Source organism: Eufriesea mexicana, unplaced genomic scaffold, assembly GCF_001483705.2.
Source record: "Eufriesea mexicana isolate 0111107269 unplaced genomic scaffold, ASM148370v2 scaffold8101, whole genome shotgun sequence".
Classification (NCBI taxonomy): Eukaryota; Metazoa; Arthropoda; class Insecta; order Hymenoptera; family Apidae; genus Eufriesea; species Eufriesea mexicana.
Window position 1 is genome coordinate 141,757 of NW_016915893.1, and position 25,217 is coordinate 166,973.

At 33.3% G+C, this 25,217-nt stretch overlaps 1 protein-coding gene across 8 annotated transcripts in view; it reads right to left on the reverse strand.

Moving 5' to 3' along the window:
- Window positions 1–3,940: 3,940 nt before the first annotated feature.
- The window catches only part of LOC108552817 (Inositol 1,4,5,-trisphosphate receptor), a 38,889-nt gene continuing 17,612 nt past the window's right edge, over window positions 3,941–25,217 (reverse strand). Inside the window, exons 3-47 of one of the 8 annotated variants that reach the window (XM_017907483.1) lie at window positions 22,298–22,368; window positions 22,000–22,112; window positions 21,794–21,880; window positions 20,199–20,693; window positions 19,845–19,983; window positions 19,449–19,660; window positions 19,029–19,355; window positions 18,802–18,948; window positions 18,427–18,728; window positions 18,240–18,354; window positions 17,985–18,160; window positions 17,757–17,912; window positions 17,527–17,677; window positions 17,298–17,445; window positions 16,945–16,971; window positions 16,253–16,592; window positions 16,021–16,186; window positions 15,718–15,937; window positions 15,087–15,625; window positions 14,899–15,014; window positions 14,695–14,830; window positions 14,358–14,615; window positions 13,034–13,111; window positions 12,137–12,257; window positions 11,903–12,045; window positions 11,363–11,550; window positions 11,164–11,275; window positions 10,224–10,331; window positions 8,591–8,708; window positions 8,119–8,351; window positions 7,889–8,030; window positions 7,524–7,822; window positions 6,926–7,435; window positions 6,712–6,861; window positions 6,447–6,639; window positions 6,249–6,371; window positions 5,999–6,171; window positions 5,760–5,924; window positions 5,509–5,689; window positions 5,341–5,433; window positions 5,108–5,265; window positions 4,878–5,043; window positions 4,640–4,800; window positions 4,409–4,570; window positions 3,941–4,324 (exon numbers count right to left, since the gene is read on the reverse strand). In XM_017907483.1, the coding sequence (XP_017762972.1) occupies window positions 4,244–4,324; window positions 4,409–4,570; window positions 4,640–4,800; window positions 4,878–5,043; window positions 5,108–5,265; window positions 5,341–5,433; window positions 5,509–5,689; window positions 5,760–5,924; window positions 5,999–6,171; window positions 6,249–6,371; window positions 6,447–6,639; window positions 6,712–6,861; window positions 6,926–7,435; window positions 7,524–7,822; window positions 7,889–8,030; window positions 8,119–8,351; window positions 8,591–8,708; window positions 10,224–10,331; window positions 11,164–11,275; window positions 11,363–11,550; window positions 11,903–12,045; window positions 12,137–12,257; window positions 13,034–13,111; window positions 14,358–14,615; window positions 14,695–14,830; window positions 14,899–15,014; window positions 15,087–15,625; window positions 15,718–15,937; window positions 16,021–16,186; window positions 16,253–16,592; window positions 16,945–16,971; window positions 17,298–17,445; window positions 17,527–17,677; window positions 17,757–17,912; window positions 17,985–18,160; window positions 18,240–18,354; window positions 18,427–18,728; window positions 18,802–18,948; window positions 19,029–19,355; window positions 19,449–19,660; window positions 19,845–19,983; window positions 20,199–20,693; window positions 21,794–21,880; window positions 22,000–22,112; window positions 22,298–22,368 (8,299 nt within the window). In that variant the 3' untranslated portion in view covers window positions 3,941–4,243. The remainder of the gene's footprint in view (window positions 4,325–4,408; window positions 4,571–4,639; window positions 4,801–4,877; window positions 5,044–5,107; window positions 5,266–5,340; window positions 5,434–5,508; window positions 5,690–5,759; window positions 5,925–5,998; window positions 6,172–6,248; window positions 6,372–6,446; window positions 6,640–6,711; window positions 6,862–6,925; window positions 7,436–7,523; window positions 7,823–7,888; window positions 8,031–8,118; window positions 8,352–8,590; window positions 8,709–10,223; window positions 10,332–11,163; window positions 11,276–11,362; window positions 11,551–11,902; window positions 12,046–12,136; window positions 12,258–13,033; window positions 13,112–14,357; window positions 14,616–14,694; window positions 14,831–14,898; window positions 15,015–15,086; window positions 15,626–15,717; window positions 15,938–16,020; window positions 16,187–16,252; window positions 16,593–16,944; window positions 16,972–17,297; window positions 17,446–17,526; window positions 17,678–17,756; window positions 17,913–17,984; window positions 18,161–18,239; window positions 18,355–18,426; window positions 18,729–18,801; window positions 18,949–19,028; window positions 19,356–19,448; window positions 19,661–19,844; window positions 19,984–20,198; window positions 20,694–21,793; window positions 21,881–21,999; window positions 22,113–22,297; window positions 22,369–25,217) is intronic. The other 7 variants (XM_017907485.1, XM_017907490.1, XM_017907484.1 and 4 more) reach the window with 7 other exon arrangements.

Genomic DNA, 25,217 nt, shown 5'->3' on the forward strand with positions numbered 1-25,217 from the left:
ACGATTCGGTACTACGCAGACAGGGGCATCGGGTATTAATTGAAGGACACGAGAATTCCAAAACGATTTAGTCGGAATTTTTCAGGTATTTTTCGATCGTCAATATTGTAGAGTAATAAACGTGTATCGGTGCAATCACACATCGGTGATTATTGACAAGTTTCAAGTTTCATCCGATAAATTGACACAATTACAGAAACGTAATTGGCAAAGAATGAAAGGCATGAAATCGAATTTTGGAATTCAACGCTCTAGTCGAATTATATATACATATATGTAAAACAAATTAAAAGCGAATCAGAGAAAAAAGAGAGAAATATATATATATATATACTACGAATCATTCGGTGTATACCACACGTTTTAACTATAAGAATCTAATAGAGCATGTACATATTATATATACATATGCATATACATAAATCTATATACAGGATGAAACGTTTACAAAGAAACATTTAAATATACCTGTACTTATTACTATAGTTCCATTCATTAATACTTTCTTTCTTTAATATGAAAGCTACGTAATTAAGATTCCTTGAAAAACTAAATTTTTCCGAAGTTGCTTCTTTGATACACCGAATTAATATTTCTTTATATATTTTATATGCACAGTGGTATTTAATGTTTTTTTCTAAACATCATATCCTGTGAACGCGTATAAATATAAATATAGCAAGTTAAATTACGGAAAGAAACAAAGGAAAAACGCGATGCACGGATTTGAAGTAGCGAGAACCACGCGTTATCATTCTCACGCAAATGCCAAAGTAAACGTGTAAGAAGAAAAAATTCTATATATTATAGATTCTTGTACATACGTGGATAGCATAGGTAGGATTTGTACAGAGTATTACGAACTATGTTAAGATCTCGACATTGTAAAATATGCGGCAATTTATCGTAAAAGTGGCGCGAAACCGCAAACGAAGACAGATTGTATTTTAACGAACGAGCTTCGAGTGCCCGAGGCACATTTCGAATAATTGTTAACGCGTTCTTCCGGAAGTTCATTGAAATCTCTTCTCTTTCAATGAAAATGTTTCGAAGAATTTTCTTGAAGAAGAAATCGTTTTGATCTACTTCTAGAAACGTGATTGATTGTTAGGATAATGCGGAAGTAAGGATTAGAACGTGAATGTTTAATATACGTATCGTCTAAAATGAAAAAAGGGATATTACACTAACGACAAACAGGCTAATTGAATTAAAAGAACCATCCAACGGTGTAGAAAAGTTTCCACCGATTTTCATAAGCTTTTTAGGCCGCCATATCGCTGCCATTATTTGTACAGAATATTATGAACGATATTCTTCGTTTCACGTGTCGGTTTCGAATAACAGTCTGTTGTGGTTTATGATTATGGTACGATGAATTGTGTTATTTATTTTATGTGTTCTTTTATATCCTAAGATAGCACGAACTGTATCATTTCATGGCGAAACAATGCAGTTACGTTACCAGAGACTTTAATGCCTGTTAAAACTTCTGATTAAATCGTGACAGATATAAAAGAATCTTGCGTTATGCGAGATTCATCGAATCATTACAAACCTTCGACGTTATCAATTAATTTTAACGCTCTCTTAGTAACATTTTGCATTTTTATTGATTGCGCTCAAATAAATGTAATTAAACGATTTATCGTTTAACCTTCTTTCGATAAACAATAGGAATGTGTTCATTAAAAATGATGTCAATGATAATAATTTTGAAATTATTTAGAATTAATTTACATTAGCGAATAGAAAGACTGACTTTTATCAGAGTGCAATTTGTATATCACGAGAAGGCTGGTAATGATCGAAACGATTAATTAATACAAAGGATAGAAATCTAAACGCGTTGAAACATAAAGATGTTAAGGTTTGTATAGTAAATGAACAAGCTCGGGTAAAAGAAATATTCGATCTCTTTTCTGCAACCTCGTCGAAACAGAGATGAAAGTCACATTGTAATTAATCAACGCCGTATTAAAAAGAGGTGACATACTTTATGGAAAAAAGAACAAAGAGACGCACACCGTTTAATAAATGTAATTAATGTCAGCCAAGTGACAAAGGCATGTGATTTAAAGTGACTTGTGTTTGAAATCGGTGAATCGTTTCTCGACAGAAATTTCGTTATTCGTTCTATAGAATACACGAAAATTGTCGATGAACGAAAACCAAGAGAAACGAAATTACGAGTGTACCGTTCCTTTCTAAGATTACTCGATCACGTCCTCACAACGATTGTAATGCGATCTGTTCCTTAAATGAATGTACCGGTTTTGCACAAGGCACGTCTAACTTGCGAACGAAAGATACATGTTACATATATGTACTAGTCGCGTATACTTAAGTCACAATAAATAGTCAATTGTTTCATATAAAGTACGAATAAAATAAAACAGAAACTATGCATGGTTGTGATTTTTCACCCGAATAATAAATGTCATGTTACCTCAAAATACATATTGACATAAATTATAGGGTTAATTTGATAAAAAAAGGACGATTTATTCACATACAAGTTTTAATACAATCTACATACATATTTAAACATCCTACGGTTGAGAGATGAAACATTACAGATAACTGCGACTTATTCTTTTCTCTCTGATGCAAGGTGAATATCTTAAATAACAATTCGCTAATATTCCATAAAATTGGCACAAAAGAAACAGCGTTTCAAGTTGCGATAATTGTACTCTTAAACACGTACGAATTATGGAGTGTGGCTAACATCTAATAAAATATATTCGTATATACAGTACATCTAACTTCGCTATTAAAAAAAAAAGTATCAACATACAATATATTCATATACATATATGTATAAATGTTTATAGACAGGGACGTTGGATGTGGTCCAAGTAAACTTGTTAGTTGAAAATAAACTTTAACGGATCGAAAACGTAACTCTATATTGCACACGATGTTTGTGAGTGTTTACGGTGCATAATATAACAATTTCTATAGATTCCCATTTAACATACTTTAGATACAACAATTATCTTAATTTACATGTATGCATTCAGAGCTAAACAACGATATTATTGACATTGATCCCCTATAAATATTTACGAGCAATTATAAGAAAGTCTGTCACACAATGATCATTCGAAACGATTATCGTAATCGTGTATCTATATTTTCTGTCGCTATACATAATTATTTAATTATTTACCGGCGCCAAAAAAATAGATAAACATTTAAATTTTGCTTTACGCATTGATCGTCCTATATCTTGTTCTCTATTGCTTTAGGAATACGCAGGATAACCAGATAACATCTAGTTATTTAAGAATTTATAACAAAATTTGCTACTCAAATGATTTTAAAACAGTACATCTTTAATAACCCCTACAGTATGCTCATTTTGATATTTAAAAACAATATCTGTTTCATTAAAATATTTCTACGCACGCTGCTTATAAATCTGTGCGTATTTCTGAATAACGATGCAAGAACTAGAGAACTTATAAATGTTTTTCAATCTAGTTTTCAGAATTACTCTGCATATTTAGAAATAAAAGTAACTGAATAAAAGTACATTCATTACAAAGTACCTCTATCTTACAAACCTAAATATGTATAAATACAACCAAGAAACAATTTTACTAACATATAAAATTAATCAAATATTTATTTTACATGTCCATTTCATGGACATAAAACATCAACATTCTTAAGGACTTGTTTTAAACAAGTCATAAAAATATTAAAATCTCAATGAGAATTTTAGATATGTTCTATTTATAGCAACATACTTCGATACACTCCTTTGGCTACTTATTTATCTAATGATAAAAATCATTATTGTTATCATTCTATTTAAGATAAAGTTTTTCACGATTGTTTAGTTTTAAGTAACACGGACCCTACAGAAATTATTTGCACGAAATGAAATTGATTTTGTATTTTAAAAATATGGACATTTAATGTAGTGCCTGCAACACATTAAACCTATTTAATTAATGCAACTCATCGCGTGATATATTTTTCTTCCATTTAAAAATAACAAAATTAACGTTATTCTTAATAAGTTTGTGTTTTACTATTCTATGTAAATGACTTTCTTTAAAATTAGGAACAAAACCGTACAAATGCTTCGTGTTACTCTCGTAGTACTTCTTTGTGTCTTTAAATGCTTCTTAAGAACACACAAACTTATGCATTAAATATCATGTTAGAGTATCAAATTGAGATTCTTATATAATTAAAAACAAAATCCTGAAGTACACGTACCTTACATTTACGTTGGTACATTGTGTAAAAATGCGGATGCAGAATTCAGAAGGCCTAACCGCTGTTTCTGCTTTCGTTGCTCCGTCATCTAATTAAGAAAAGAAGAGCAAGAAAGTTGTCCACAAGAATAATGAAAATTAAAATGTAATAAAAATTCACAAACACAACTTACCTGATCGCGAAGCTCGGTAAGTTGTTGAGATAAACACTTCACTAACTGTTGCGTGGACTCTAATTGAGATTGTAAGCTCCTTAATTCTACTTGTTCTCCTTCTCCTTCGTCGGCTGCCAGTGATTTGGCCCTTAATCTCGGGAACCAGTCAAGATTTCGATCCTGTAAAAAGTACACAGAGCTTAAAAGTTTAAGCACGATTCAATTTTTTGAAGTTCTGTGGACTATTACCTTCACCATGGCATATACATAGGACTCAGGTCCTGTAAATTCTGTAGGATCTTTTACTTTTACTAGAACAATGAAATACAGGTAATGCCACATATTATGCTCATGCTTAACATGTTCTTCAAAAGACACCGTCTTATTATCAAAAGAAGATCTATTCAGTCCTGTAAATGCAACAACGTAACGTTATATACAATAACAGTGCAAACATGATGTCAACATAAGTAATAAATACACTTACCACAAATGAAACAAGTGTTCTTCAAAATTAATTCCTTTTGTTGTTTTTCTGATCTGAGATCAGCAAATGTATCGATGATAACACCAAAAATGAGATTCAGAACAATAATTATCACGATGAAGTAGAACAGTAAATCGTATACGACTCGAGCAACAAACAACGGCTCCTGCAATGTAATTAACGTCAATATTAACATTAGCGTTTCCTCATAGCTTTGATTTTATACTTACAGTACTAGAGGGTGCTCGTAAAATATCTCCAATACCTCCACCATTTCTTAAACCTTGATTCAAAGTTGTGACAATACACATGACTAAAGAATCGCATGCTCGTTCCTTCAACTCTCCGCCAACGTTAATTACATCTGTTGGACTGTCTTTTTCATTGACTACATAATTATAAAAATGTTATTGTAATTACAAATAATAAATATTGGCAACATTTTATAGAAAAAGAAAAATACCTTCGCGAGTATACCGAGATACTGTTTTAGTTGCTTCGCATCTGTCGTTATCGGCAATGTTACAAGTACCTGCATCTCCATCCGTATACGATGCTACAATTAATATAAATATAAGATCAGTATACGATTTAAGACATAATTATAAAACATAATATAATTTGTACTTACATACAATATCCTCATCAACTGTTACTAGAAAATCGTCTTTGAAAAACATAAAACCGATAATAGAAAACATATAAACTAGAATTAATGCCAATACAGCAGTAAGTATAATGGACCGTCCGTTTCTTGTAACAGATCTTATTACATTGAGCAACGTTTCTTCGCGATATACTACATCGAAGAGCTGAAAAGTGAAGAACTTAATATTTTGTTTTACTTTCACAATTCATTTATTCTAATATTCCAATACTTACTAAAACTGAGTAGAAAAATGGATGCATAAAAATTCCAAGAACGCAAAATATAAGATATGACATATGATACAAAAGTTCAACATTCGTCACTATTTGCTTTAGGCTCTTTGTTAAAGTGCCTTGATTACCTATAATACTTATAAGATGTATAACTTTTAATACAATCTGAAAAATATATTTATTACAGAAACTTATAATGAAATAATGCGTCTTTTTTCAGACGTGCTTTCTCAACTTACAGTAAGAAAACCAAGTAACCATAACGTTGGTTCTGGTCCTATAGAAAAGATCAATCGTAACATCGTTGAAGCTACTAACGTTCGTATACCAGATTCTCGTGGTAATGTAATGACAAAAATAGCTGATGAAAGCATTATCACCCAGATAATAACAGATAAATTTGAACTTAATTCTAAAGTAAGAAAATAAGAAAATGTTTAAGTATTTCTATTTGTTAAAATTGATCAATTAAAAGTAGTATAAACTTACTAGGCACAGAATCTACAAATGGATAAAAGAAAGCTACGATGAGATTTATGAGTACTGCACAATTGAATAAAATATTACTCCAAAGTGACATATAACTGCTCATCCAAAATAGGACTGGTTGCCCTAAAAAAGAATGACAAAAATATATTTAATAATGTTGATAAATGAAAATAACAACAGTAATTTTCACCATTATACCTCTAAGTTTCTTTTGCCATTTCATTTCATTAAACATGTCTTCAGTTCTTTCGAAGAAGTCGGAAACCTTTGAGCCCTGGTCGTCACGTTCTGTAGTGTTTAATACTTTAATTTTCGTGTCCAAAGTAATAAGTTCACAAATTTCAGGAATTGGGAACACAATTTGTTCCAATGTTCTATCATGTCTAACAATCTGAAGTAAATAAGAAACTTAAATGAAATATATAAATAGAAAATTCTTACACAAATATAAACACAAATATACTTCAATTTGAGCTGTATGTGTGGCATAATATTGCAATGCCTTATTAATTTTTGGATCTGCATTATTCTGTTCAGACGGTTTCAACATCGATGATAATTCTTTATTATGCTGTGCTAATTGATGACATAAAATATAAATATTATGTCCCACCTAAAAGAACGATTAATTATCAATAATCGGATTATATTTTTTTCGGAATAAATTTAGTCCTTACTTCTTTGGGTGACACTCCTTCTTCACCATCTGTAGAAGAGTCATCCACGTCACCATCATCATCCAGAGATTCTTGATGGAATGCACGACATGCAACATCAACTAACTGTTTCGGATTCATATTATACATAATTCTTTCTGCGTTTTCACTATCTCCTCTACTCTCCATTATAGCAAGCAATAATTTGCTAGCATTATTTTTTAATTCCAACACTAAGTCTATTCTGGTTTTTCCCAAAGGATTAATATCATTTAAAATCAAGGCAGTTATTATATCTAATCCATTAGACTCGTGAGTCGCGATACAATTCTGATTATCGTGACATGGTCCCTGACAATACTCTGTCAATGTTTCCAAAGTCTGATTGATTAATGCAACATTATGCTCATTTATATACAGTCCTAATAACCCTAATCCACCAGTCGTTGAACCACAGATGCAGTCCAAAAACATAAGCGTCTCGGATACCAAATTGAAGTTCGTCTTGTTATTTTGATTACGTAAGAAATTCTATAAAGGCATAAAAATATTTTTAATGTCGTAAGTAGCATAACACGAAAAACAGTCTTAAAGTCGGAATTAAGATCGAGAAAAATACCTGTAAATCACGATTGTGATTTTCACACAATAATTGCAAAAAACGTAAAATTGGTTGCATTACTAAAACTTTCGCACTCAATTGTCCTTCATCCCTTTCAGTACCAGTTGTTCCAGTACGATGCCTTTCTAATTTCTCAGCTATCATGTCTTCTAATGCACTACCAAAAGCTGCATTATTCGTTGCATCTTCACCGGACGCAAGATTACGAACATTCGCGTACGCTTGTACAGTGGATGAAGCAGCTTGATTCAATTCCTCTCGCAACTCATCTGTTATTACTATTCCGTTAGGTTTTCCTATATCAGAGAGATACAATATAAGCAAATTTAAATAGAAATAATTGAAATATAATTCTATTATACCTGACGCACGCTTCCTTGATATCTTTTCTATTTCTTTGCTTTGCTCCTTGTCTTCGTGAGCTTTGGCTGCTATGTCAGAAGTATTCACTGTAACGGTAGATTTAATTTCTTGCTGTGCATCTTTCATCTTGTCATAAAACACCTACAAATTATATTCTTTATTTTAACTTCTTTATCCATGTAACATCTACAACTTTTACAACGAAAGAAATCAATATTGAATAACATACCTTGAAGAAAGATTGACTCAAGTCACCGCCCATTAATTTATTGAAAACACTTTTCTGTATAATAGGATTTCCTCCTTCTAATAACGCAATACCAAGTTCTATGGCTTCCACAAATATACTCGGTGAGTGCACACTTTTAATTACTAGTTCCACTACCAAATCAGAGGCACCTTCGCGGTCGAGATGACTTTGAATTTCATGCAATGTACGGCCTGCCCGACTCAATAACTTAGCTAGAAAAAGATAAAATGTTTAGTAAAGCTGATTACAATAGTTCAACACGAATTTTAATCTGTAATATCCATTGAACTCCAATTTATATGGGAACTTAAAGTCATTAGAATCTTTTGAAATTTAGTATACCGATCCGAATTCCCTTTTATAAGACACTGATATAATGTGTTCTCCCACAAAATTTGTTGAACAGTGTTATTATTGAGAAAGAAATTATTTAGAAAAAAAAAAGCTATACCTCCTGGTCCATGAGTAACTGGAGCAGTATGTGATACTCCAATTTCCACGTTTTCCGGTTTTTGTATAAAAGACTTTCCAAAGTAGCGTGCTAGAAGATTGTTTCTCAGTGCATCTCCCTAGGAAAAAGGAAATAAAAAATACATTAGTATAATAAAATAAATTTGAATTACTCGAGATGTACCAATACATCGTGCATAATAATTGAAAGAAGTTTAATATATTTTAAAAGGGAATACCGGTGCATTATTTATCATATATCATGAAAATATTAATAATTATATTGTATTAGTAATAAAAATAATTAAATCGATGTGTATATACATTACTTGTGCTTCAGAACGAGAAAGACAATTCTACAGATCTCGGTATCTTACTTGATACCCTAGTTAATTTTACATATAATCTTCATATGTGTAAAGAAAAAGGAAGAAAGAAATATTTGTATCTTAAAATTGTATCTTAAAAAATGCCCAACACTAAAAATTTACGTGATATAGATCGAAAATTTTGAGAGTAAATGCAAAGAATCAAATAGATATCACACATAAAGTATACAAATGATACATTCAAAGACGTATTTATGTATTAAATATAAGGGAATAGCAAAAAGAACAAAATGTTTTACATACAGAGTATGTAGATATACTACATGTATAGATTTTTGTGATTGTAGCATAATTATTAATTACTCGACAACTCTATATTTAAAATACAATCTAATTTCTAAGTTCTACATTGCTGCTCTCATGCTACCCAAAATGTGTATACTTTATATAAAAGATAATAAAAAATCTAGAAGACGTATTGGTACACTCAATTTGTAATAAGTGTATGTACATACATTATACTTTCTTATCGTTTCTATTCCTAAACTCTATGCCCATACTGGAATGTACTTGGAAAGATATCTTACACTACGTGAAATAATACTTTAAGAATTTTATATAAATTTTGATTCACGATAAGTTGAAATTATTCAACTTACTTAAACATTCATTTACTTATCAATCCAATTATTTATGTTCAAGTAAATCGACATCGTTATAATGTAGAATCTCCTATCGTAAATCATAATTATTTTGATACACGAGATTACATACCTATTACATACCTACTTATATCCTGTATATAAAAAAGAAATTAATACGAAAAGATGATAAAGCAAAGAATGAACTAAAATGTATATTATAAAACTAATCAAGCACATGCATATAAAGTACCTACACAACGTACATTATATTTGTACTTAAGCAAATTTTATTAAGTAAATCATGTAGCTTGTTGCATAGCAGTTACTAAAAAACATGTGTCTATATATGTATATTTTATAAAATTATAAAATATAAAAACAGATAGTTATTATGATTTTAATATTAGAGTATATTAACAGATTAGATTTCTTATTTATCAATAGGATGCCCTCTGCGTATATATGTATATGTACATACACACATATATATAATAATAATAATTAACAGAAAGAAGATATTCATTCAATATTAAGACTTGTATCAATATATAACGATAGAGTGATGGTGAGATAAATTCTCATTAATATAAATCAAATTCATGTTGCCAATTTATATACGTTGTGCCCACAAATTACCGTTGTTATCTACTTTAATTTTTACCCGCTCTTGCTGAGTCATATGACGAATCTTAGACTCATCAACAGAGTCTGTTCCAACTTGAGACTCGGCCGTCTGCTCTGTTTCTTCTTCTTCCAAGACACCTTCGCTCTTCGTTTGCAGCATGAAAACATCTTTACCTACATATCTATTCTACGAAACCTACTCACCCACACTGTTATTTAAATCTTTGTAGTGTATTCATGAAGCTTATTATTTCATTCGCATATTCTTTTTTTTTATATTGCCAACTAAAAAATTCTCGATCGTGTATATGCTGATTATCTAATATGTGCCGTGAACATATGGGCATTTAGCTTTTCGGCAAACATGTAAAGAACAAGTGGATATGAAGACACAAATTTTTGTAAATTTAGGTTCAACTAGAACTTAGAACGGTAACATGTTTAATCGGTCGAGGTGCGGTGCTAATTAACGGTAGCAAATCCCAATTAAAGATGGCATGCTCCGAATAACATTTTTCCATCTTTTACTTTTCAATACGATCAATTGAGCGTTAATATTATTTTAGTAAAAGAAGCAGTACAAATGAATTATTTTCACCGATAACTATACTTATACTTTTGACTCATAATTTTTACTGCCGTATTGCGCGCCAAAGAATTACCTACCAATTTGCGCATGCATTTAATTTATTACGGATGTTATAAGCTCCAATAAAAAAAGATGCTGAAATTGTTACATATATTGATACACTAAGGACAATAACATTGATTGCTATTACATTCCAAAATGTCCATCATTGGAATACCAAGCTAACTAGCGTACGTAAAGCATGCCTGAAGGATTTGTCACCGCTAATTAATGTAATAACATTTTGTCAGAAACAACTGAATGCCCTTTTCCATAATGTCTGTGACTTTCCCATATTGTAGAAATGATTCTTGTAACTGCATGCAAAGTACAATATTGCAAAACTCACCTTTTCTCCATATTCAGGGTCAATAGCCATCATTTCCCTGAGAGTCCTCAACACCTTTACACACAGTTTTTCCTCCGTTTCCTCCAGTAATTTTTCAGTATGTTTAATCAATCTAAACAAAAAGAAGTTGTTATTAACTGTTACTGACTGTACATACTAAAATATATTAAAGCAATAATAACTGTAAAAAGTTACTCACCTTTTTATAAAGCCACCATTTTCGCATCGTTTTCTAGCGTCAGTTGCTGCTGGAAACAGTAATTCTGGTCGATAGAGTATATCCACTAACAAAGATAATTCTGATTGTACTAGTGGTTTCAATTGCTCTTCCAATAACGATACTATGTCTTGTAAACCTTCTATAATACTTCGATCCAAACGCATTAGCTAAATGAAAATATATTATATCATAATAATTACACATACATATAAATATTTCTTCTATGATACAGTTTGTTAAATACAATATACTCTTTATGCGTAATTTTTACGCTACTCGTATACTAATATTAGCTAATATTAAACTACACTAAAGCACTAAAATTTTATCACGCTAACAGTCTAGTAAGGCTTTTATGAGTGACTTTTACCTGATCTTTACTATCTTCCTCACAAAATAAGTCACTCTACATATTCAAAGATCATATCAATTATAAATTGACAACAATGATTCAAGATTTGTTAAAAAAATTATTAGAATCCCAAGTAATTATTAAATAAGTTTTTGGATAAAAATTACCTGACTTTGTGTGCGTTCTATCTTTGGTTGTTTTGCAGCTTGAAGCCATTTGCTTGTTTGTCTACTAAGCATCGCAGCCTTATTGAACATAGAAGCAACTTGACTTTCCAAATCTGTAGGGATGGCTATACCTCTCCCTTTAGCTAACAGTTCAAACAAATAGCATTCTTTTCATAAAATGGGTACAAAAAAATTTTGTAAATTTTATATAAATCGCAATTCAAACAAGCTTACCTACGTCCGACAATGTTCGTATACAATTTTCAACATTAAACCTTTGACCAGCATTTAGCCATGAGCATTGTGAAACTTTAAAAGCCGCATGAAGTAATTGAACGAAAATAGGTTGTCGTGTCTGTTATAAATAAAAAAGTTTAATGCTTTTTAGTGTTATGTAATGTTACATTTAATATATACTTTTATGCATAAAAAAATACATATTAGTTGCTATAATTTTTGTTAATCCTTAAATATTTTTAATAAAATCTAAAAATATAAATCATCCTTTATTGAAAACCCAAATTTTTAGAGCAGATGCATTAATTATATATTCATGAAGTACTGAAGTCTTATTATTTTAATTGATGTAATATAACACACTCATTGCCAAGCTCCAAAAAAGAAATAGTTTTATATATGTTAAACCACAGATTCATGCTGCATGAAATGCAAAAGGATAGATACAGAAGAATATTCCAAATACAATAAAAGACTTGTGGTTAGTATTTAGAAGAACTTATATGGCAAGCTTGCTTCAATCATTGAAGACAGTGAATGTGTTAGTATAATTATTCAGAAACACATATTAAAGTTTCTATTTACAACATTTAAATTTAGAAACTAAAAATTGCTGACACCAATAAAGCACGTCTGTATTTATATTTATTTAATTCCCTTCAATCCGTGCTGTTATTTAGTTACACAGAAAAACAAATATTTACAATGAAAGTATTCATATGAAACTGTTTTAGTTAAAAGTACTGTATATACTATATGTGTATATATACAGTAAAAAGTTATTCTTTTTATTTTTCAAATTTAATTATCAAATCACACTGTACCATATTAGTAATACAAGTGTATATACAATTGCTCATAACAGATTGAGCATTTTTTAATTTTGGTACTCACATAGCCAGTAAGATTAGTATCAGTAATCCGGTCACTTTCCTTGATGCTCCAATAAAGTCTAGCCTCGTGGAGATGTTTCTATTAGTAAATCAACCCACCACCATATAGACCCAGCACCCAGACCCAGTAAACCAATGTTGATGAGTCAAAGAAGGCCAGGTGTAGCATGCCAAAAACACAGAACATGCCGCTGATGCAATCACCAGTTACCAAGCACACATCAAAAAATATATTACCAATGTAATTATTAATTTATAGTATTACTCTGGTGTACCAGGGTAGGTAAACAAATATAAGAAAATTATAAAAATATATATATACCAGGAAGCAATAAATAAAACAAAAAGTTTATTCTTTAAATAAATATTAATGCCTCCATAAGTTTGTGATATGTACTTGGCTTCTAAATAAACCTAAATTAATGTGTTTGTCATGCAAAGCAAGAAATTATCTGATAAATTAAATGACAGAGTAATTGAACAGGTTTTTGCACATAATTACTTTATGTTAACTATATTATTTATATATTATATGCTTGTATATTCTCAGTTATGCCTGCACTATTTTTTTATGCTATATGTATTTAAAAATTTAATTTTTCTATTTTATGTACTTTTACTTGATACCACTATGCTTATGACCTACTGTAGTACAAATCATACAACTTTCAAATTCAAGTTTTTACATTAATTCTAACTTAATTCCATATTGTTTTCGAAAAATTACCTCCATCATGGCGCACTTCAGTTAAGTAATGAAACATAATAAATATTTAATTTTTAGGTACCTAAGTATATCGTAAGTTAGTCAAACCATACTTATATCTAACAACAATAACAATACTAAAAAAATAATCAATTTTTATCAATTTGATATGTATATAATATCTCATTGTGCAAATAATAAAAAGAATCAAAATACTGACTGTACAATCTGAAATTTAATGCAAATAAATATAATCACAGATAAATGTTTTTTATGTAAAAAATTTAAAAAAATAACATTGTATGAAAAAAATTTGTGCTCTAATTAACAATGACATGAACACATGTAATAAAAAATAATCTTTATTCTGTTATTAATCACTTATGTTAAGTTAATGTGCTCAATAGATTAGAGTGCTATATCCACCAAATAAATATTAATATTAGTTTGAAAATTTGTGTGATAAGTTTTATAAATAATAAAGGTAAATAATTCTTTTAAATTTAACATTTAGACTAATTATATCATAAATTTGTTAAAATTGTATTTATAGATATAGTATCGAGGAAACGAAAACCATAAAATTCATTTAAAATATTGAAATAGAAGAATACAATACCTGCACTGTGGTACTTTGATCTGAAAATGGACTGCTAAAGAACGTTGTAATGATATTCATTAGGCAACCTGTCACATAATTTTCCAAAGCTATATCAGCGTGTTCACGGTCGTGCGTAGCTGTTGCTATAATTCCCATGTCTACTATGAAAGACTTTTCAAATAATGACCACATATGATTTGATGTGTAAATTTCTTTCATTTCTACTTCTGTGTCAATATAACAGTGGTTGAGAAAATTAATATATGCTTCTTTTACCTATGCAAAAATATTTAAATAATTACCTATAATTAAGTTCAGAAATACATTTCTTAAAGATAATCACAAAAAAGCTTACTTCTGGTATACAATCTGGATGTGATACCATAGCAACAATATCATCTAGTGGTAAAAGACTGTGGCATTTAATTTCAGTATTAACATTTTTACCCATTGTACAACAAGCTAATAATTTAACTAATTCTACGTGGTACCTAGAATATATATTAGTATAAAATATACAACATAATTTACGCCATTATTGTATCTCTTAAATTCATACTTGAGCGGACTACTTTCATCCATCCGATGTCGTTCGGATCGCATCATTTCCACAAAGTGATTGAAAGACGCTCGATCATTATAGAAAACCAAAACGTCTTCACCAGCTTGAACCAACTATAAAAAATAATTAATATATATATTTTAAAAAATAAAGTACATTTATTTATTCACAGAAGTTTCACTTACTTCTTGCATCACCATTTCCTGGCATTTTCTAATAAATTGATTTTCGGCTTTTACTATTGTTTGAAGGAATTTTAAATATTGCACATGTTTTCCATGTGTTTCTATGCAATGCACAAAATGCTGTATCACCTTAGCACTTACTTCATTGCACAAAGTTGAATTGTCTTGAAAAATGCTACATACTGTTTGAGCTTCACGTATACCAGGATTCAAAAACAAGTCCAACTGCTTATGCAACAGAACTTGATTTTGTTGATTTCCTAAGCAGAAGTTTTGCAGAAAATCGTGCGCTAATCGCATCAACTCGTTCATTCTAACATCTTCTTTCGCATCAAATGGAACTTGTAATAAATCTAATACGACAGTGTGCACTCCAACGTTACGTAGAAGTCTTTGTTCATGTTTTCGTGGTTTTATTTGACCACCTATCGTTTGAATACATAACTTGTTCATTCGAATTAGAATTTGTTGTATTTTTTTATACTCTTCCGCCTGATCTGCGTGTAATGGCGGTCCAATATCTAAATCTATTGCAGATCCTATAGTTATAAATAATTTCTGTTTTAGAAAGATATTGCTTTTTCCCTACTTTTTGATAATAAATTTAAATTTAATATTATTATATCAAAACCTTTCTTATCCGTTGTAGACAATTGAGGCGGTGCTTTACGAGGAGTAGCTCCGTCATCTTCATCTTCTTTACTTTTCTTCTTTTTTCCACCATGTTCTTCCGATGCTTTGGATTTGTAAACCCAAAGTTCCGATTTTTCAACTGATTGTCGTAAAACATCCAAGTCGGATTTTATTTGTTTATAAGATTCAACGTCACTATCGGAAACCAAAAGTTGCACCTATTTACGATAATTTAATAAATCTTTCTTTGTTTTCTTTTAATTTGTAATTCTACAATAATATTGCACTTAATATAGCATACTTGTTTAAATGCTTGTAAAACTTCTTGTCTTTGACTAAAATGTCTAAAAAGTAAGTGTAATGCTCCAGAAACTAGTGGGGGATAATCATGCATTGCTAAATGCAGTAAAACACGTAGAAATGTTCTACCACCCTGTCCATCTAAGTCCAATGCCACACACTCCTCACTAAATGAAACAATTCGTGAAATATTTATTTAATGAAACAATTACAAAAAAGAAATGGCACATTACCTGCTACCAAATATACCCTCTGCCTGTGTACCTATTAACTCTAAATCGATGGTTTTCTGGCCGAGGCTTAAATCTCCAGAAGCTCTTTCAGTTTCGTCAAACTCTTGCTTGAAGATGCTCAATAAACAAGAAATTCTGTAGTCCAGTCGAACATCGAGTATAAATTGTAAAATTTCGATTATTTTTAGCTTAGTGTCCATCACTAGAGGATATTCTTTTTTTAAAAGTGGTTTTGGTCTTGGAGAAGAACTTCCAGCTAATACTTGTCCAGCTGGACCCAATGTTAAACTCGTCATTACTGCACCCATGTCTCCGATGCATCTCAATACTCCACCTTCCGCTGTTAAATATTAAAAACAATTTTAGGCATGTTCTTAATTTATCAGGTAGATATATTTCATTTCAAAATTTATTTTGTATAATTTTTCAGAGAAAATGACTTTAAACTAAGTTTTAGAAAATAAATGATGAGGATAGTCAAGTTATTTGACATAATTACTTTCAATCAAATATTTACATTTACAAATACTGAAACTGACAAAATACGAAATAGGAAATATTAAAAGAATACACTGGGTAAAACAGAAGTGCAAACACAACGAAGTGACATGCTTAAATTGCAAATTTAGTAAGACGAAAATTGAATTCTACAAATCAACTTAAATCGCCATTAATTCACAGTTATATATTACCTAGATCCTTAGAATCCACAGAATCAGCTTTAGAAGTTTTCAAGACTGATTAGTTAGTTATAATTAAACATATATTAAGATATGTACATGTTCAATATGTTTCATTATATATACTATTAAAGAAATTATATTATTAACTTATATACGAGGATGTTAAAGGAATTAGAATATAATTTATTTAGTTTGTATTGAATATTTACATGGTGTAGGAGGACCAAATAGAACGGCATTCTATGATGTACAGAAAGGATACAATTATCAGGAAGTAATAATGTTGTACAAGGAATATCACGTCCAAGCAATGTGTTAGTTGTGCATCAAGTGAATAAGAAACAATTTTACGATCTACTTACAATCAATTTCGCCAGTCGGAATTTTTCCATCAGCTAAATCATTTTCTGATATACAATCCAAAATACTCAGTAACGTTTTTGTTAATCTTAAAAGATCACTAAAACTATAGAATCCGAAATAAATTAAATCACGTGCCAATTTGACAACCTATACAAAAATATTAAAACAACATTAGATATTGGTGATTTGTTTTCGTGATTAAAATATGAGTAAAATGTACTATCTTACCTCAAATGTAAGTTTATTCTGCTCTTGATCTGCAAAAGACCACATTTTTGCTACCACATTACACAAATAATCTTCAACAAACATTATAGTTGCGCTAAACTTAGCACGCACAGCTTCCTTATTTTGATCCCGCATCCTGTTTGCATCATAACTAAAAACAGACAGTAAATTCCATAAATGTTCCAAAACTTACTTTATATATCATATAATTTTACATTTTTGTTGCATACTCATTAATGCTCATTTTTGAAGGAATCTCAGACCAAAGTCGAGCATATTTAACTGGTGTAACTTGTTCTTGTGGATCTCTATCAACGTGAAGGTGCAACATAAGTCGACAAAATGATGCGCGCAGTTCATATGGTACTGTTTCATCCTCCATACACCTAATTTTTTATTAAAAAAATTGTATTTACTATAAAAAGATGCATAATTATTAGAATATTAATTTTACTTACTTAAGTATAAGACCAATGTCCAAGTGTGGCGATAAGTTATTCAGCGCTAAATATTGTCTATTTAGACACATATTGCTAAAAAGATTTAATTGATGCCTATAATAGTCCAATATTGCCGCGTCTTGAACATTACCTATCTTAGCTCCCCTCGATAATTCATTTAAGGACATTGATTTCTGTGTACGTCATTAAGTATTTTAGAAAATACAACTGAGCTTTATACATATATATGAATACATTTATAATAATACTTACTGCTCCATTATTCCATACGAGAAAAATTTCGTACTCTTCCATTACAGTGATTCGCGGTTCCTCATTCTCTTGTTTCTCATCCAACTCTTCGACCTCAACCTGAGTTTTCGTCATTCTGAAAAGAATCATTATGTATTAACCCGTATAGATAAAAATCATTACTATTAACGAAGTGTGCCAAACTTACCTAGTTTCTATTAATATATCTTTGTTTTTTTCACTTAATACGCTTTTGCATATTAATTCTTGTGTTACGGCAATCGCTTTTCTATTAGAAATACACAAGTCTGACAAGTAATCCAAGAATCTAGATTCCCAATTGTGCATATTTTTTCTCACAAGTCCTACAAAAGTTTCAATCTCTGCTGCCGTAATATGCTTTTCTAATAATTTTCTATTATTGTGTAATAATGCGGTAATAGTGTCCTCCGCCAGAATATCATATCCAATTTGTTTTTGCATAAAAGCAAAATGTTTCGCAATATGTTCCTATGTTATAAAATAAATCAGTATAACCTTAATCGATATTATTAAAATTAAACCGCATCTAAATATACGATACCTGGTTTTTCCGATAGTCTTGTTGAGATAGTCTGAGTATTCGATAACATAAACGAAACATATATTTATACGGCGCATGTCGTGGATCGTTCAATTCTTCTATTCTAAGAAATGGTCCCTCACCTTCTGCAGACTCTAAGAACGGAGCCTACAAATAAAAGTACAAATAATAGAAGCGTTAACAACTAAAAATTCAGTTCAATGGAATATTTAAGAATTTTATAATACCTGAAGTATCTTAAATAATTGACCAAGTATGTATTGTTCTCGTAATAACTTTTGTCGGTCTCTGACAGCATTAGTTACGATTAAATCTAAAGCTTCGGATTTATTTTGTTCGTTCTCTAAGCCAGCTATAAAATATACTATATCCTGCAATAAACTGGTTACGGCCCGTCTCTCATTATGCGAGATCGTACCCTTTTCCAGTTTACTACTAATCGACGCTAATACTTTGCAAGCGTCATTCGCAAAATCGAGATCTCGCACCTCAACTGGCGATACCGATCTTAGAGCAAATGCCTCTTTATCTTCTTTATTAATAGCACAGCCCACCTTACAATACGATTAAAATAATATAATATATATAAAAAAAATAGCAAATAGAACAAATTACAAGATATATACGTGGCTTTCACTGAAAGGTACCTTTGACATAACAGGTTTTTCGTCATCCTTGTCGATTGGTACGCTGGTCGAATGAACCCAAGTATTTGTACATATATGATGTAACCTGACGAAGGATGACTGCGGAACCAAACTGTCGCCTCTCGTTAACGTAGTTGGATCCAATTCGAATAAGGAACTTATTTCATTACTGTGTGGTACTGACACTAATCTATACACTGGTCCTGGTGGATCTATAAACCATACAATCTATATCAATCTTACATTTACAGCATATAAAACACACGTATCATCGACCACTCATTACACGGCTACGCAAGGCTTCTCTACCAACATGCACGGAAATATAATAATTTTACGTATACAGTCCCTGAAGCCACTCGTTGATGCTATTTTACACATAAATATCTATCTTACCACGCTTGCCTTTTGTGGTCTCACGTGGTTCATCGGCGTCAATTTCAGCAGCTAAATATTGTCCTGTTGCCAAATGTTTGAATCTGAACAGAGAGTTCCAGTGGCCCGCTCCTCCTCTACAAGGATCATGTTGAACCACCTGTAGAGAAAGAAATTATTGTTTAAACTCCATTAACAGATATATTCCGTGCCTCGTAAGCTACAAATAGCTCACCACAGTCGATAAGAGTAGAACTGTTACTCTACAAACCAGAATCCCGAAGTATCGAAAAATTAAAATACCAAATACTACAAATTTCAACGTCATTTCACCAGACACATAGAAAGCGTTAATCAATACAACCATTTTCTTACCTCAACCTCCCACAAAGCTTTACTACTCGTAGCAGCAGTGGCACTAGTCCTACCAGTGGTCCTGAGAAACACGTGTTGCTTCTTCTTATACTCGTCCATCGTGAGAAACTTCTCTTGCTCAGCGTGGAACAGTCGAACAACGTCTCCACCCTTTAGGATCTCCTCCTGGTTCTCTCTATGTTCCATAAATAGCGTCACTTTCCAGGATGTAGCCGAATTCACGACATTTACTTCCTTGCAGCCGGGGTTATCACTCAACTCATAATTTGCGGCTACGTGCAGACCTTGTCTACCGGCATTCACCGGTTCTAGAATCACCTTATCACCGACCACGACGCTGTCACCGTCGCTACGAAGTTTATAGAACGGCATTATGTAAAGCCAAGAACCCTCGTTCCCATTCGCGTCCAAGTATACCCTCATCGCGTTCTTCTCGAGGAGTGCAGGAAGTCTCTTGTTCACGGTCAGAAATTTGTTGGATTTCAGGTGTAATAGCTACAAGAGAAAACGTCACATAATTAATAAATTTGAAATGACGACAAAATGAGAGTATAATGCTATTCAAAATTACATAATTACTATGCAGTTACTATTCTTTCCATAACTATAGAAACTTAAAGCGTTAAAACAATAAAACGCCAGAGAGTACTTTGCTGTCGTCGAAAAGCTTAGTGATCGCACGATAGAAGCAAAGTGACATTAAAACTATCCAAGAGTAAAAGCACAATTTGATTATCGATTGATTCGCGAGGAAAGGGACAAGGGAAAATGAAGAAGAAACAGGTGCTGAAACAAGCAGCATTGGGTAACCCCTTACTGGATAATTAAGTTATACATCTACCATAATTCCCGTATATAATGAGAAGTAATAAAGTAGCTCGATAGCACGACAAAGACCCGATGTTGTACGTTATTGCATCACGTTAAGTAGACGTCTAATGGCGTTCATAGACACTATCGCGTTCGCCAGGAGACGATATTTCGCCTCCATGTATAATACATTTAGCGACCATCACTTCGCTGCGTAACGCTGTTCCCCTAGTTGTTGACGCTAAAAGCACCGCGAATGTGATTAATAATTCGATCATACACTTAAAACAGTACGCAATTACAGGTCAGTGTCTTGTTCTGGGGATAAAATTTCGTGTTTAGGAACCACGTAGCACTTCGATGATGATAGCACTTTCGCGATCGCCTCATGCGGCATAGATACGAAAACAGGAAGTTGATTCTGTTAATTGGCAAGTATAGTTATCGGCTTGTGGCGCTTTCGCGATAATTCGTGGAGAAGCGGAATAGAACGAGGCAAATAAAAAGGTATAAAAAGGAAAACAGGTTGATTTCGCGTCGAAGGGAACGAAGATATTATTAGGTCGCTCCATTCGGTGGGTAACATTTCATGTTTTCGTTATTACAGAAATGGTAAATCGAGTTTCTGCATAAAAGGGAGTGTCCTTGGGTACTAAAGCGAAGCTGACCTTTTGAGGCGTGTAGCGCAAGGTAAATTGATTTGCTTCGCATAACGGGGACAATGTAAAAATATATAAAAATATTAGAAAAACAAAACGGTGGCTCTTCCTTCCTTCCTTCCTCACCTGGACAACGTTACCATAGGATACCACGCTGCCCAGCAATTTCTTGTTCTCGGTCTCGTTCTGCTTCTTCTCTATTTCCGCGGCATGCTGAAAGAAAATCGGATCAACGTTAATAACGATGAATATTTATCGAATAATATTTGATATGTTAGGTTGTCCCAATTTCAACTGGGTCAGCGTAAAAAGTTTCAGAAAAATCAACTTACGTGCAGCCTTTTTAAAAGCACGGCATCGGTACCACCTGCGCTTTGTTTCGCTGCCTTCCAAAATTGCTTTTGCGCAGAGTACCGGTTCATGGGACATATTTTGAAGAGGCAATCTAGAAATTACACGAAAGACCGATGACACGTTAATTGGATGAAAGAGATATCAAAGCAAATGTTGATCAAAAGACCAGAGTGCTCTTGTCGCGTACGATCGATGAAATTACGATTAACGTTTTATCGCGAGAGCGTTAATTGCAAGATGGGTAATTACAAATCGTTAATTGCAATTGTCATTTACCTCTGAACTTCTTCGGCGGATTGGATAGATCTCCAGCCTCGGGACATACCACGCATCTGTCGTCTACCAATCTGAAAAACGATGAAAATTGCATGAGAACTCGATTCTTCGGAATGCCCAAGTTTCCTTTACAGTTCCCCAAAAACTCTATCTAACGGGAACAAGTGATACTAAATTCGAAGCTTCGAGTTTTTCTCGAGAACTGTGCTGTACCATTCCTCTCTAACTGAATCTCAAACGATCTACCGAAAAGTTATAAATCATTCGACACGAGCATCGAAGAAGTATCGCGAATAAGCTGCAACCGATACGAATTCGTGTTCATAGACCGATATTGGATATTCAGCGTCTCGACAGCCGAGCGAAATTGGCTTAAGGTCCGCAGCCCTGGAATAACAATAGACCACGACATTGTCTTGCGACGCCTCGGGGTCGACGATGTAACGCAGGAGATAGTGACGAAATAAGCGTGGTCCAGGTGGAACGAAAGCAACGTGCAGATCGATATTGGGGCAGGCCAAGTCTTGCCCGGGAGCTTTAAAGCCACGCAGCGACGAGGAGCTTTCATCTTCCGAAATATCGGCGCTCCGCTGGCATCGGCCGTGGCCTCGCACTCTGGAACAAGTGCACTTCCGGCGAGCCGGAGGTATTCCGTCCTCAACGGGGTGCGACGTCCGGAGCCCAACAAATTACATCTCGTCGTCCCGTTGCTCGAAAGGTCGGGAAACTTTTGCAACGTGAATGGAGATATGCGACGCGCAGAAGTAGTTATAAATTATGTATAAAAGCGCGATGCAGCACGATGGAAAATGGAACGGCGCGCGAGCACGAGGCATCTTTATAGAGTACCCATCGGTGATTTTCCTCGAGTACTCTCCAAGTCGGAACTCCGACTGGGTAAAATGGCGCAGTCTGAAGAGTAAGAACTTTAATCTCGAAGGTAAGTATTTTTGCTGGTTGCCTGGCTTCTATATCTTAAACGACACCCACGGGAGGATTAAAGTTGGAAAAGAAATATGAAATTTAGTGGCGCTTAAAAGAGTGTCCTCTTTCGTAGCTTTTTCAGGTCGTCGGAGATTTTTTAAATACATATTTCTCGCAGCGTAATCCATTTCGTTGCTTGTTATTTCACCTCGTTCTGTGATTAATTCGCGCGTATCGTTGACGAATTTCGCATTCGATATGTAATCCAACCGGTGGAATAAATTCTGAGAGAACGTAAGCTGGAAAACGTCCTTCAATGGACCAATTTATCTGTCGCGAGCTCAAATACATTTTTCCAGGCTAACAATAAAGTGTCGGTATTTTAGCATATTCTGTCATTCAGAGCACCGATACGTAAGAATAGATTCGACCAGAGAATGGAGTCGGAATCGAGCATTATTTAGCCACGACAAAGGCGCGTTTACAAGCCGGACAGAAATGAAGCTACATATTGATCGTGGAATCTTGCATCAACGACGCATAGAAACGGTCAGAATGCACCGTGGACGATTAACGTGAGACGTCATGGCGAAAAGAGGTGAACCTGGCCGAATAACGATTAATTACGGAGCGCTTTCATCGTCGTCAGAAGAAAGCTGTTAGAGGACGCTCAATTACAGCCCTTCACTGGCACCAGGCTACCCATAAGTACCCACATTGCTTGTTGTTGGTCACTAATAGAATACAAAGTTCGCTAACGAGATTGCATTTAGGCTTCTCTCATCCGCAAACGTAAGCTCTTTTAACTACCTCGAAGGCTAATGCGTTCCGCAAAATGTAGTCATAGAGGCTGCAAGGTTGGTGTGAAGTACGACCAATCGATGTTCCAACGAAATTATTACTTCGACCTGTCGTTTATTTCACAAAATTTTATTCCAATATGTAAATCCTAATTATCTCGACCTTCTAAAACGTTTTCGAATAACTCCTATTAAACTTAAAGTTTAGAACCTTAACTGTTCCCTTTCCGATATTTCCATCAAAAAATGAACGATCTTGATTAATTCCTAAATTAAATATTTCCACCAAAAGAAAAATCAAACCGACTATTCACATGACACGAGATAACTGCACAGTGTTATAGTAGCAATTCTCTATCGATTAGCCTATCGTGCAAAGTTTATAAATAAATGTTACCGAATTAAAAATCAAGAATTTTACACGGTTCTCTCGAGATAATGCAAATCCCGATTATTCATCGGGCAAGATAAACGCCCAGTTATACAAAGATCGCGTCATATAACGCGTGTCTTATTAATCATATAAACCGTGGTCTAACGATAAATACTCTCAGGGCCGTAAATCAAGAGGTTCCGGAAATCGCGGGAAGCTGCTAGTTCTATCTACCATGACTTCCGTGACAAATGGACAAAGCGTGGAAAATGTGGGACCCGCCGGTGCTCGCAAATCAGCCGCTTGCTCGGCGAAGCCTCTCCCAAGAAAAACAAGAAACCAACGTTCCACGCGGTTCCGTCAATATTTTCTTTACCTAACTATTTACCATTCTCTCCTCAGCGAACGGAAAGAAATGGCACTCGTCGAGCTTCCGGCGACATTAATCATACGACATCGACGCGTTATTCCCGCAGCCTCTTTCTGCATATCGAGGCATGCATAAACAATGATCCAGTTGCATGGTCGGTGCGCTTGCACCGCTAAAATCGATCATACGATAAATCGAGGTTGCACGTGGATACGCGAGCCAGCGGGAATCTCCGCGTGCGAGCACCTGGCGTATAACCGCGAGCATCTAAACGCGATACGACTGTAATCGAAACCGCAACTCGCGTCTGCCATCCGCGGTTCCTAAATAATCCATAGAGATCGGACCCTGAGAACGTTCGTATCCGAGCATTAATCGTGGCGCCACCGTCGATGAGACGAGATAAACGGTGAAAATGGAGGAACGATTGCAGGAGGGATTAAATCGCTGATG